This window comes from Heptranchias perlo, unplaced genomic scaffold, assembly GCF_035084215.1.
Source record: "Heptranchias perlo isolate sHepPer1 unplaced genomic scaffold, sHepPer1.hap1 HAP1_SCAFFOLD_1383, whole genome shotgun sequence".
NCBI lineage: Eukaryota > Metazoa > Chordata > Chondrichthyes > Hexanchiformes > Hexanchidae > Heptranchias > Heptranchias perlo.
The window spans coordinates 7,383-21,486 of NW_027138628.1; the positions used below are offsets into that span (position 1 = coordinate 7,383).

Genomic DNA, 14,104 nt, shown 5'->3' on the forward strand with positions numbered 1-14,104 from the left:
TGTGTGTGTGTCAGACTGTGTGTGTGTGTGTGTGTGTGTGTCAGACTGACTGTGTGTGTGTGTGTCAGACTGACTGTGTGTGTGTGTGTGTGTCAGACTGACTGACTGTGTGTGTGTGTCAGACTGACTGTGTGTGTGTGTGTGTGTGTGTCAGACTGACTGTGTGTGTGTGTGTCAGACTGACTGTGTGTGTGTGTGTGTGTCAGACTGACTGTGTGTGTGTGTGTGTGTCAGACTGACTGACTGTGTGTGTGTGTGTGTGTGTCAGACTGACTGTGTGTGTGTGTGTGTCAGACTGACTGTGTGTACACGTGCCCTGGGAGTGATGCTGACACTGGGTCCATTCCCCAGCACTTACTTACCTCCTGATTCATTTGATTTTAACGCACACCGTGGGATATTTCTGTGATCGTTTCCCCCAGGGAGCTGCAGGAGCAGTGCTGCCTGTCCACGCTGGAGGAGACGAGATGCCAGTCGGGCATCGACGCGGCAAACCGAGGCGGCTTCTGCACGCTGGAGGCGAACGACGCTTGCGGAGCGGACGTGTTTAAGGTGAAGCGGTGAAGCCCCCGCACGCCCCCCCACCCCTCGTGCTCCCTTCTCTAACCTGCCGTTTGCACGTACGGGGGGTCGAAGCTGACACGGGGGGGGGGGGTGCCCTGCGACCTCCCAGAGGCAGAGAGACTGGTCGTTGTCTCCCCCGCGTTCCTGTCTACGTGACAGTACGAGCTGCCCCGAGAGAATCTCGGGGAGATACGTAGTACCGATGCCAACCCTCCCGGATTGTCCTGGAGTCTCCCGAAATGGAGGATTAATCTCCTGGAGACTGCAGCGAGCAACCCGGGGGGGGCGTGGGGGGAGGGAGGGAAAGAGAGGAGGGAGTGTAATGTGCGCCACTTTCTGATTATCACGTGTTCGTAGCACCGGAATCACCAGAGTAAGTTTTACTCGACCTTCCTGATCGAAAAAGGACTTGCATTTCTACTGCGCCTTTCACAACCTCAGGACGTCCCAAAGCGCCTTACTGCCAACGAAGTAGTTTTTTTTGAAGTGTTGTAATGTAGGGGAAACGCGGCAGCCAATTTGCGCACAGCAAGATCCCGCAAACAGCAACGAGATAAACGACCGGATGATCTGTTGTTGGTTGAGGGATAAATGTTGGCCCCAGGACCCTGGGGGTGAACTCCCCCCTGCTCCTCTTCTTCTTCTTATAATGGCGGTGGGATCTTTTACATCCAACTGAGAGGGGCAGACGGGGGTCCCTCGGTTAGTTTCGCACCCGAAAGACGGCACCTCCGACAGTGCAGCACTGCCCCGGGGGAGTGCCGGCCTGGATTCTGTGCTCAAGTCTCTGGAGTGGGGGTGGGGGCTCGAACCCCCAAAGCCTTCTGACTCAGAGGCGAGTGCGAGACCCCACTGAACCACAGTTTCCGGCCCGAGTCGCAACAAAGTTTTGCAAACATCAAGGCCGCAACCAGCCCAGGGAAACCTCGCAGTAAACGTATAGGGTGGTTTCCAGAGCGCAGAGGATTGTGGGTATTGCAGCCGCCATTATCGACCCATTGCTGTGAGGACGGGTGACTGCTGGCAGGAGGCCCCAGAAGGATATTAGATTCGCCCAGCAACACACACACACACACACATATGCCGACAGGAGTCGCTGGGGAGCAAGCGGGATCCCCTGGCTGAATTTTTCTCTCGCTGTCAGCCTGAGCTCAGAGGGTGTCACTCTCGCCTCTGAGTCAGAAGGTCGTGGGTTCAAGACACCACTCCAGAAACACGAACACAAAATGTGTAAAAAGATCCCACGGCCACTATTGGAACGAGATCAGGGGGAGGGGGGAGTTCTCCCCCCGGAGTCCTGGGGCCAATATTTATCCCTCAACCAACATCACTAAAAAAAAAACCCAGATTATCTGGTCGTTTATCTCATTGCTGTTTGTGGGATCTTGCTGTGTGCGAATTGGCTGCCGCGTTCCCTACATTACAGCAGTGTCTACACTTCAAAAAGTACTTCATTGGCTGTGAAGAGCTTTGGGACGTCCTGAGGTGGTGAAAGGCGCTGGAGAAACTGCCTTGGCCTGGTGTGAGCTTACTTGGCACAGACCGGGGAGGGTGGAGCCTTTCCTTCATACAGCAGCAACGAGTTGCATTTATATAGCGCCTTTAACGTAGTAAAACGTCCCAAGGCGCTTCACAGGAGCGATTATCAAACAAAATCAGACACCGAGCCACAGAAGGAGACATTAGGACAGGTGACCAAATGCTTGGTCAAAGAGGGAGGTTTTAAGGAGCGTCTTAAAGGAGCAGAGAAAGGTTGAGGGAGGGAATTCCAGAGCTTAGGGCCCAGGCAGCTGAAGACGCGGCCGCCAACGGTGGAGCCATTCGGGGATGGACAAGAGGCCGGAATTGGAGGAGCGCAGAGATCTCGGAGGGTCGTAGGGCTGGAGGAGGTCACAGAGATAGGGAGGGAGGGCGAGGGCCATGGAGGGGTTTGACCGTGAGGATGAGAATTTTAACTTCAAGTGTTGCCAGACCGGGAGCCAATGCAGGTCAGCGAGCACAGGGGGTGATGAGTGAACAGGACCAGGATACGGGGGCAGCAGAGCTTTGGATGAGCTCAAGTTTACGGAAGATGGGAGGCCGGCCGGGAGAGCATTGAAATGGTCGAGTCTGGAGGTAACAAAAGGCACGGATGAGGGTCTCAGCAGCAGATGAGCTGAGGCGGGGGGCGGAGACGGGCGGTCTTAGCGATGGAGAGGATACACCCTGCGTTTGACACCCGTCTTCCTCTTATTGTTTTAAATTTCAGCGTTGCTGTAAGTGTTGCTCGCTGGGACTTCAGGCCCGGAGCCAAGGGGTGGCGTGCGATCAGATCCCGCCCCTCGGACACGCCTGCGGACAGGTCTCCGCCGCGTGCTGCAGGGAGACGGACAACCACCTCCCCTCGTCCTCCAGCAATCGCCGCGAGCCGAGGCGCCCACAAGAGACGGCGTCCACGGGTGAGTCACTGCCGGTGAGGGCGGGAGGGATGGCGCACTTTCCATTGCGGGATCCCAGTAAGGACTGGGTGGGCGTGGGGCAGGGTGGGGATAGGACTGGGTGGGCGTGGGGCAGGGTGGGGATAGGACTGGGTGGGCGTGGGGCAGGGTGGGGATAGGACTGGGTGGGCGTGGGGCAGGGTGGGGATAGGACTTGGGTGGGCGTGGGGCAGGGTGGGGATAGGACTGGGTGGGCGTGGGGTAGGGTGGGGATAGGACTTGGGTGGGCGTGGGGCAGGGTGGGGATAGGACTTGGGTGGGCGTGGGGCAGGGTGGGGATAGGACTTGGGTGGGCGTGGGGCAGGGTGGGGATAGGACTTGGGTGGGCGTGGGGCAGGGTGGGGATAGGACTTGGGTGGGCGTGGGGCAGGGTGGGGATAGGACTGGGTGGGCATAGGGTGCCTGCACTACCACAAGGCACCAGCCAACCATGGTGAGCAGGGAGGCAGCGACCGGGGATGAATAGGCCTGAGGGAATTAGATTGATGAACGGATATGAGGGGTTTTGATGGAGTAAATAAGGAGAAACTGTTTCCAGTGGCAGGAGGGTCGGTAACCAGAGGACACAGATTGAAGACAATTCAATAACAACTTTCAAATTGGATAAATAGTTGAACAGGAAAAATTTGCAGGGCTACGGGGAAAGAGTGGGGGGCGTGGGACTAATTGGAGAGCTCGTTCAAAGAGCCAACATCGGCACGATGGGCCGAATGGCCTCCGTCAGTGCTGTATCATTCCATGACGAGCAGCTGGCAGGAACGGTCGGGGTGGGTCAGGTGACTGGGGTGACCTTGAGTTGTTGTGTGGGGCCTGATCATGCTGTTCGACTCGTGTAGGCACCACCTGCACGGACTCACTGTGATCTTCCAGGAAGGGCTGCCCCCCCCGGCAAGTTGGGGACGGAGGATAAGTGACCGTGTAAGCCCAGGGTTCGGCCTGCTTTGGGCGGTGGTGGGGGGGGGAAGTGGGGGGTCTCGTGCTGTGTGCAGAGAGACCGCCCTCGATGTCTCCAGCTCGCACGCGCGTACGTCCCACCGGTTGAACTCTTCCCTGTGACCCCGGCAGAAGCAGAAGCAGAAGAGGGAGGAGAAGGAGAAGGAGAAGGAGGGGAGGACGGTCGAAGGAACCCGGCGCAGGCCTCGCCATCGGAAGTGGAGGATCGCTGCAAAGGTAGGTCGCCCGTCACGCTGAGCTGCATTTGCGCTGCCAGGGGACGAGGTTCCCCTCTCGGTCGCTCAGCTCACAGGGGGGGCACTCAGCCGTAAAGAATCTCCAGCCCTGGCCTGCGTGGAGTTGGCTCGGGGTAGGCGGGGGGGGGGCCCAGGGGGGGCCCACGTGCGAGCCTACAGTTCGGTCCCTCAAGTGACGCCTGTTTGCCTGTGCAGTTCTCTCTCTCTCTCTCTCGCTGCTTTTTCCTGGTTGAAACTCGAGAGCCAGGAGGTTTCAGAAAGAGCTGTTGCTAAAATCAAGTCAGCATAAGGAAGAACTCCCACTTCTCCGGCGTCTTTCACCACCTCAGGACGTCCCGAAGCGCTTCGCAGCCGCTTTTTGAAGTGTGGTCGCTGTCGTAATGTCGGGAAACGCGGCAGCCAGTTGGTGCACAGCAAGATCCCACAAACAGCAATATGATAAATGACCAGATTTTTTTTTTTTTTTTTTAGTGAGGATGGTTGAGGGATCGATATTGGTCCCAGGACACCGGGGAGAACTCCCCCCCACCCCCCCCCCTTCCGAACGGCCGTGGGATCTTCTACCTGCACCCGAGAGCCTCGGTCCGACGTCTCAGCCGAAAGACGGCCCCTCCGACAGCGCGGTACCGGGGAGGGGGGGGGGGAGCGTCGGGGGTTACGCGGATTACGGGGCTCGAGTCTCTGGGGTGGGGGCTCGAACCCCACGGCCTTCCGACTCCGAGACGGGAGAGAGGGAGACCCCACTGAGCCCCGGCCAGTAGGAGAGGAGAGGAGGTGAATCAATAAGTGGGCGACAGGGAGAGCGTTTCATCAGCATCAGTCGGTTTTGTGTCTTTTTTTTCTCCCCCCCCACCTCTCTCACCGGATGTTATCTGTTTGGGCTCAGGTGACAACCCCTGCTCGCAGGTGTGTACGGGTGAGGGAAGGTCTGTCGTATGTTCCTGCTTATCGGGATATCAGCTGATGCACGATGGCAGGTCCTGTGAAGGTAATTACTGCTGGGGGAACACCTTCCAACACAGCCAGTGTCAGGAGTAAATGGTAATATGTTCCTTATTCTGAACTGTAACTGTGGTTTCTTTCGTGTACTGTACGTGCTGATTGCGATATTCCGCATGGTGTACTGTTACAATTTCAGTATTGATTTTGACAAAAATAATTCTGGCTCCCTCTATCTATTGTTTTGTCTCTTTGTCTGACTGACTCTCCCCCTCTCTCTTTCCATTTCCCCCTCTTTACACTGCTCTCTGTGCCTCCATGCATCTCTCTTGCTCCATCTGCTTCTCTCTCCATCAATCCTGTTTCCTACCTCTCTCCGTCCCCTCTTTCTCCCCCTTCATGTAACCCTCTTTCGCTCTCTGTCCCTCCGTTTGTCTCTCTCCTCCTCTCCCTTCCCCCACCCCATTCTGTCGCTCCCTCTCCCCCCTCTGCACATTTTCTCTATCCCTTTCCCTCCATGATTCTCTCCGTGTCTCTGTCTCTCTCTCTCTCCCTCTGTTCCCCTCTATCTCTATGTCTCTCTCACTCTCTCGTTACAGATGTTAATGAGTGTGTAACTGGAAATCACAACTGCTCCCGCCAGCAATGGTGCATCAACCTGGACGGTTCCTTCCGTTGTGCTCACAGCATGGAGCTCTGTGAGGAGGGCTACTCAATGAACGAGCAAGGAACCTGTGTCGGTAAGGTTTGAATTAGCCTCACAGTGCAACAGAACCACAAAAAAAACTCAAGTTTGTTTCTCATTGAAAATGAGTAACACTGATCCCAGGTGTATCACTGGCAAGACAAACCATGAAATAGCAACCAGAAAGGACTGATATCTCCCTGAAAAAGACTGAGACCCCAGCCAGTGTACTGATATCTCCCCGAGAGAGGGACTGAGAAATACCAGCCAGTGTACAGATATCTCCCTGAGAGAGGGACTGAGAGGCACCAGTCAGTGTACAGATATCTCCCTGAGAGAGAGGGGACTGAGAGACTCCAGTCAGTGTACAGATATCTCCCTGAGAGAGAGGGTCTGAGAGACACCAGTCAGTGTACAGATATCTCCCTGAGAGAGAGGGGGACTGTGAGACACCAGTCAGTGTACAGATATCTCCCTGAGAGAGAGGGGGACTGTGAGACTCCAGTCAGTGTACAGATATCTCCCTGAGAGAGAGGACTGAGAGACACCAGTCAGCGGGCAGGTATGTGTCTCAAGATTTTAATGAATTCTTGCTCCCAGTGCTTGTTGAATGAGCTGAAACAGGCTTGTATTGTCCAGCGTCGCCTCTGCGAATGAATGGTTTGAGGCCGATGGGCTCCTGTGCCCTTTTCGCTATCACTTCACCTGCGCCACTCTTGTCTTTGAACAGATGTCGATGAATGCCAAGATAGGTCCGACCGCTGCAGCCCCAACTTAATCTGTCAGAACACCCCCGGCTCTTTCCTCTGTCGCCCCAGGGCGGAGTGCGGACCTGGGCTAACTCTCGACACTCGAGGGAGCTGTGTCGGTAGGTGTGGCCTGAATCGGACTTTCCCTTCTGTTGCAGGGGGTGAGAGGGAGGTGGGGCGAGTGTGGCCAGAGTGGATCAAATCAGAGGAAGGGGAGTCAATAACTGCTCTTAAGCACCAGAGTAATGGAAAGATAATTAAAAATATAATCACGGCAATGGAATCAGAAGTGGACAGAATAACAGATACCCGGGAGTGAGTTACAGACTGGAATCTAATCGAGGGGTTCGGGGGGTTTATATATAGAATAACAGATACCCGGGAGTGAGTTGCAGACTGGAATGTAATCGAGGGGTTCGGGGAGGGGGGGTTTATATATAGAATAACAGATACCCGGGAGTGAGTTACAGACTGGAATCTAATCGAGGGGTTCGGGGAGGGGGGGTCTATATATAGAATAACAGATACCCGGGAGTGAGTTACAGACTGGAATGTAATCGAGGGGTTCGGGGAGGGGGGGTCTATATATAGAATAACAGATACTGCTTCTGTTTTTGACAGACACTAATGAATGTGTGACCCTCAGCCAGCCTTGTGCTACGGGCTTTAACTGCATCAACACCATCGGCTCCTACAGCTGCCACAGGAACATCATCAGCTGTGGCAGGGGATACGCCCCAAGTGAGGACAACGCACGGTGTGTCGGTAAGATCGCGGTGAAACCCAACGTCGTGGAGGGACATTCCTGACGGGTCGGATAACTTCCCTTCCCTTCTCCCTGCCTCCTCTGAAGCCGCTGACTTGCCGGGGCTAAGGTTGCGGGGGTGGGGGGTGGGTGGCAGATCTGGTTCCTCGCCTGCTTGAGCCCGGACGGTGGGCATTCGCATTGCAGGGGAGATCATCGCAGCCAAGACCCATCCTGTCCACACCCATAGAAAGGTTACAGCATGGAAGGAGGCCATTCGGCCCATCGAGTCCGTGCCGGCTCTACGCAAGAGCAATCCAGCCAGTCCCACTCTCCCCGTAGTCCTGCACTTTTTTTCCTTTCAAGTCCTTATCCAGTTCCCTTTTGAAGGCCATGATTGAATCTGCCTCCACCACCCCCTCGGGCAGTGTATTCCAGATCCTAACCACTCGCTGTGTTCAAAAAAAAGTTTTTCCTCATGTCACCTTTGGGTCTTTTGCCAATCACCTTAAATCTGTGTCCTCTGGTTCTTGACCCTTCCGCCAATGGGAACAGTTTCTCTCTATCTACTCTGTCTGGACCCTTCATGATTTTGAACACCTCGATCAAATCTCCTCTCAACCTTCTCTGTTCCGAGGAGAACAACCCCAGCTTCTCCAGTCTATCCACGGAACTAAAGTCCCTCATCCCTGGAATCATTCTAGTAAATCTCTTCTGCACCCTCTCTAAGGCCTTCACATCTTTCCTAAAGTGCGGTGCCCAGAACTGGACACAATACTCCAGTTGTGGCCGAACCAGTGTTTTATAAAGGTTCATCGTAACTTTCATGCTTTTGTACTCTGTGCCTCTCGGGATCCTGTATGCTTTTTTAACCACTTTCTCAACCTGCCCTGCCACCTTTAATGATTTGTGAACATATACCCCCAGATCTCTCTGTTCCTGTAACCCTTTTGGAATCGTGCCCTCTAGTTTATATTGCCTCTCCTCATTCTTCCTACTGAAATGTATCACCTTGCATTTTTCTGTGTTAAATTTAATCTACCACGTGTCCGCCCATTCCACCAGACTGTCTCTATCCTCTTGAAGTCTATCACAATCCTCCTCACTGTTCACTACACTTCCAAGTTTTGTGTCATTCGTAAATTTGGAAATTGTGCCCTGTACACCCAAGTCCAAATCATTGATATATATCAAGAAAAGCAGTGGTCCCAGCACCGACCCCTGGGGAACACCACTGTACACCTCCCTCCGGTCCGAAAAACAACCGTTCACTGCTCTCTGTTTCCTGTCACTTAGTCAGTTCTGTATCTATGCTGCTACTGCCCCTTTTATTCCATGGGCTTCAATCTTGATGACAAGTACTCCATTATGGTTGTATCGCGCGATGGTAGACGGCCTCGTCTAGCAATTCCTGCGTTCCTCACCAAATGTGAACGCTCACACGCACTCACACACGTGCCCGTTCTGGCTGGGCGCCACTGCATGGCCATACAGGAGCAGACTCCCGCCCCCCCCCCACCTTCCTCAATCCAGGAGAGGCTGAAGCCAACATGCCTCCATCGTCAGCCCCTTGACTGAGAACAGCCAAGGCAGCAGAGCCCAGGGATCAGCCTGGTCACAGTGCTCCCACCCCCTGGTGGACTGACGAGACACCCGGGAGCGGTCTGCGTCTGTTTTGAAGTTCACTTTGTTGCTTCTCCCTCTCCTCCTGCGTGAGCTACAGGGGACCGAAGCTGTTGTCTCTCTCTCTCTCTCTCTCGCGTGCAGATATCGACGAGTGCCAGACTGGGACTCACCGCTGCGACAGTGAGCAGATCTGCCGTAACGTCCCTGGGAGCTTTCGGTGCGATTGTCGGCAGGGGTACCGGATGGACCCCTTCAGCAAGACTTGTGTAGGTATGAAAATTACTGTCTACTGGTCGTCTCTTACCTTACCTATGACCCACTCCTACCCTCCCCTGAACTCTTCTGCACTCTGCCCCACACCCCTCTCCTCCCTCCGTGTTGAAATCGAGACTCCCAGCACTGTCGCTTCTTGTGTTCCCTCGAGTACAGAAGATTAAGGGGCCGAATGGCCTCCTTCTGTGCTGTATGAACTGATTGAGGTGTGTAAGATGATTAAAGGAGGTGATAGGGTAGAGAGAGAGAAACTATTTCCTCTGGCGGAGGGAAGTCCAGAACAAGGGAGAGCATAACCTTAAAATTAGATTAAGATACAGATCAGTTGAATGGGAGGCTCGAGGTGCTGAATGGCCTCCTCCTGTTCCTGATGTTCTCTCTCTGCCGGTGCCAGTTGCCTGCCGGTTAACCCTCCCACTTGCTCACTGTGCCCCAACAGACATCGATGAGTGCCGGCGATACGCAGGGCGAATCTGCGCCCAGAAGTGCGAGAACTCTCCCGGTTCGTATCACTGCACCTGCAGGGCCGGGTTCAGGCTCACAGAGGATGGCCGGAACTGTGAAGGTAATTGTCGCTTCTTAATGTTTAATGGAAAGGTGCTCCCACGGTGGGTTATCATGGGATTGAGCCCCAAGCACAGAGCGGGGAGGGTAACTGGGGACAGGAGTCTCTCTGAGGGTGAATGGGGACAGGAGTCTATCAGTGGGTGACTGGAGACAGGAGCTTCTCTGAGGGTGGGAGGGTGAATGGGGACAGAAGTCTATCGGTGGGAGGGTGACTGGGGACAGGAGCCTCTCTGAGGGTGACTGGGGACAGGAGCCTCTCTCAGGGTGACTGGGGACAGGAGCCTCTCTCAGGGTGACTGGGGACAGGAGCCTCTCTCAGGGTGACTGGGGACAGGAGCCTCTCTCAGGGTGACTGGGGACAGGAGCCTCTCTCAGGGTGACTGGGGACAGGAGCCTCTCTGAGGGTGACTGGGGACAGGAGCCTCTCTCAGGGTGACTGGGGACAGGAGCCTCTCTCAGGGTGACTGGGGACAGGAGCCTCTCTCAGGGTGACTGGGGACAGGAGCCTCTCTCAGGGTGACTGGGGACAGGAGCCTCTCTCAGGGTGACTGGGGACAGGAGCCTCTCTGAGGGTGACTGGGGACAGGAGCCTCTCTCAGGGTGACTGGGGACAGGAGCCTCTCTCAGGGTGACTGGGGACAGGAGCTTCTCTCAGGGTGACTGGGGACAGGAGCCTCTCTCAGGGTGACTGGGGACAGGAGCTTCTCTCAGGGTGACTGGGGACAGGAGCCTCTCTCAGGGTGACTGGGGACAGGAGCCTCTCTCAGGGTGGGAGGGTGACTGGGGACAGGAGCCTCTCTGAGGGTGGGAGGGTGACTGGGGACAGGAGCCTCTCTCAGGGTGAGAGGGTGACTGGGGACAGGAGCCTCTCTCAGGGTGAGAGGGTGACTGGGGACAGGAGCCTCTCTCAGGGTGGGAGGGTGACTGGGGACAGGAGCCTCTCTGAGGGTGGGAGGGTGACTGGGGACAGGAGCCTCTCTGAGGGTGAGAGGGTGACTGGGGACAGGAGCCTCTCTGAGGGTGGGAGGGTGACTGGGGACAGGAGTCTCTCTGAGGGTGAGAGGGTGACTGGGGACAGGAGCCTCTCTGAGGGTGACTGGGGACAGGAGCCTCTCTGAGGGTGACTGGGGACAGGAGCCTCTCTGAGGGTGACTGGGGACAGGAGCCTCTCTGAGGGTGACTGGGGACAGGAGCCTCTCTGAGGGTGACTGGGGACAGGAGCCTCTCTGAGGGTGACTGGGGACAGGAGCCTCTCTGAGGGTGACTGGGGACAGGAGCCTCTCTGAGGGTGACTGGGGACAGGAGCCTCTCTGAGGGTGACTGGGGACAGGAGCCTCTCTGAGGGTGACTGGGTGACTGGGGACAGGAGCCTCTCTGAGAGTGGGAGGGTGACTGGGGACAGGAGCCTCTCTGAGGGTGGGAGGGTGACTGGGGACAGGAGCCTCTCTGAGGGTGGGAGGGTGACTGGGGACAGGAGCCTCTCTGAGGGTGAGAGGGTGACTGGGGACAGGAGTCTCTCTGAGGGTGACTGGGGACAGGAGCCTCTCTGAGGGTGACTGGGGACAGGAGCCTCTCTGAGGGTGACTGGGGACAGGAGCCTCTCTGAGGGTGACTGGGGACAGGAGCCTCTCTGAGGGTGACTGGGGACAGGAGCCTCTCTCAGGGTGGGAGGGTGACTGGGGACAGGAGCCTCTCTGAGGGTGACTGGGGACAGGAGCCTCTCTGAGGGTGACTGGGGACAGGAGCCTCTCTGAGGGTGACTGGGGACAGGAGCCTCTCTGAGGGTGACTGGGGACAGGAGCCTCTCTGAGGGTGACTGGGGACAGGAGCCTCTCTCAGGGTGACTGGGGACAGGAGCCTCTCTCAGGGTGAGAGGGTGACTGGGGACAGGAGCCTCTCTGAGGGTGACTGGGGACAGGAGCCTCTCTGAGGGTGGGAGGGTGACTGGGGACAGGAGTCTCTCTGAGGGTGACTGGGGACAGGAGCTTCTCTCAGGGTGACTGGGGACAGGAGCCTCTCTGAGAGAGGGAGGGTGTCTGGGGACAGGAGCCTCTCTCAGGGTGGGAGGGTGACTGCGGACAGGAGCCTCTCTGAGGGTGACTGGGGACAGGAGCCTCTCTGAGGGTGACTGGGGAGAGAAGCCTCTCTGAGGGTGACTGGGGACAGAAGCCTCTCTGAGGGTGACTGGGGACAGGAGCCTCTCTCAGGGTGGGAGGGTGACTGGGGACAGGAGCCTCTCTGAGGGTGACTGGGGACAGGAGCCTCTCTGAGGGTGGGAGGGTGACTGGGGACAGGAGCCTCTCTGAGGGTGGGAGGGTGACTGGGGACAGGAGCCTCTCTGAGGGTGAGAGGGTGACTGGGGACAGGAGCCTCTCTGAGGGTGGGAGGGTGACTGGGGACAGGAGTCTCTCTGAGGGTGAGAGGGTGACTGGGGACAGGAGCCTCTCTGAGGGTGACTGGGGACAGGAGCCTCTCTGAGGGTGACTGGGGACAGGAGCCTCTCTGAGGGTGACTGGGGACAGGAGCCTCTCTGAGGGTGACTGGGGACAGGAGCCTCTCTGAGGGTGACTGGGGACAGGAGCCTCTCTGAGGGTGACTGGGGACAGGAGCCTCTCTGAGGGTGACTGGGGACAGGAGCCTCTCTGAGGGTGACTGGGGACAGGAGCCTCTCTGAGGGTGACTGGGGACAGGAGCCTCTCTGAGGGTGACTGGGGACAGGAGCCTCTCTGAGGGTGACTGGGGACAGGAGCCTCTCTGAGGGTGACTGGGGACAGGAGCCTCTCTGAGGGTGAGAGGGTGACTGGGGTCAGGAGCCTCTCTGAGGGTGACTGGGGACAGGAGCTTCTCTCAGGGTGACTGGGGACAGGAGCCTCTCTGAGAGTGAGAGGGTGACTGGGGACAGGAGCCTCTCTCAGGGTGAGAGGGTGACTGGGGACAGGAGCCTCTCTCAGGGTGGGAGGGTGACTGGGGACAGGAGCCTCTCTGAGGGTGACTGGGGACAGGAGCCTCTCTGAGGGTGACTGGGGACAGGAGCCTCTCTGAGGGTGACTGGGGACAGGAGCCTCTCTGAGGGTGACTGGGGACAGGAGCCTCTCTGAGGGTGACTGGGGACAGGAGCCTCTCTGAGGGTGACTGGGGACAGGAGCTTCTCTCAGGGTGACTGGGGACAGGAGCCTCTCTGAGGGTGACTGGGGACAGGAGCTTCTCTCAGGGTGACTGGGGACAGGAGCCTCTCTGAGAGTGGGAGGGTGACTGGGGACAGGAGCCTCTCTCAGGGTGGGAGGGTGACTGCGGACAGGAGCCTCTCTGAGGGTGACTGGGGACAGGAGCCTCTCTGAGGGTGACTGGGGACAGAAGCCTCTCTGAGGGTGACTGGGGACAGAAGCCTCTCTGAGGGTGACTGGGGACAGGAGCCTCTCTCAGGGACAGGAGCCTCTCTCAGGGTGGGAGGGTGACTGGGGACAGGAGCCTCTCTGAGGGTGACTGGGGACAGGAGCCTCTCTGAGGGTGACTGGGGACAGGAGCCTCTCTGAGGGTGACTGGGGACAGGAGCCTCTCTGAGGGTGGGAGGGTGACTGGGGACAGGAGTCTCTCTGAGGGTGACTGGGGACAGGAGCTTCTCTCAGGGTGACTGGGGACAGGAGCCTCTCTGAGAGTGGGAGGGTGACTGGGGACAGGAGCCTCTCTCAGGGTGGGAGGGTGACTGCGGACAGGAGCCTCTCTGAGGGTGACTGGGGACAGGAGCCTCTCTGAGGGTGACTGGGGACAGAAGCCTCTCTGAGGGTGACTGGGGACAGAAGCCTCTCTGAGGGTGACTGGGGACAGGAGCCTCTCTCAGGGACAGGAGCCTCTCTCAGGGTGGGAGGGTGACTGGGGACAGGAGCCTCTCTGAGGGTGACTGGGGACAGGAGCCTCTCTGAGGGTGACTGGGGACAGGAGCCTCTCTGAGGGTGACTGGGGACAGGAGCCTCTCTGAGGGTGACTGGGGACAGGAGCCTCTCTGAGGGTGACTGGGGACAGGAGCCTCTCTGAGGGTGACTGGGGACAGGAGCCTCTCTGAGGGTGACTGGGGACAGGAGCCTCTCTGAGGGTGACTGGGGACAGAAGCCTCTCTGAGGGTGACTGGGGACAGAAGCCTCTCTGAGGGTGACTGGGGACAGGAGCCTCTCTCAGGGACAGGAGCCTCTCTCAGGGTGGGAGGGTGACTGGGGACAGGAGCCTCTCTGAGGGTGACTGGGGACAGGAGCCTCTCTGAGGGTGACTGGGGACAGGAGCCTCTCTGAGAGTGG

The 14,104-nt window shown here is 57.4% G+C and overlaps 1 protein-coding gene across 1 annotated transcript in view; it reads left to right on the forward strand.

The window, feature by feature from the left end:
- Positions 1–387: 387 nt before the first annotated feature.
- Positions 388–14,104, forward strand: part of LOC137308769 (fibulin-1-like) — a gene marked incomplete at its 5' end in the record, with an annotated part of 28,384 nt that continues 14,667 nt past the window's right edge. The window contains 9 exons of the mRNA XM_067977273.1: positions 388–552; positions 2,813–3,002; positions 4,107–4,211; positions 5,118–5,219; positions 5,770–5,910; positions 6,586–6,723; positions 7,226–7,369; positions 9,117–9,245; positions 9,688–9,813. Coding sequence (XP_067833374.1) covers positions 388–552; positions 2,813–3,002; positions 4,107–4,211; positions 5,118–5,219; positions 5,770–5,910; positions 6,586–6,723; positions 7,226–7,369; positions 9,117–9,245; positions 9,688–9,813 — 1,240 coding nt within the window. The remainder of the gene's footprint in view (positions 553–2,812; positions 3,003–4,106; positions 4,212–5,117; positions 5,220–5,769; positions 5,911–6,585; positions 6,724–7,225; positions 7,370–9,116; positions 9,246–9,687; positions 9,814–14,104) is intronic.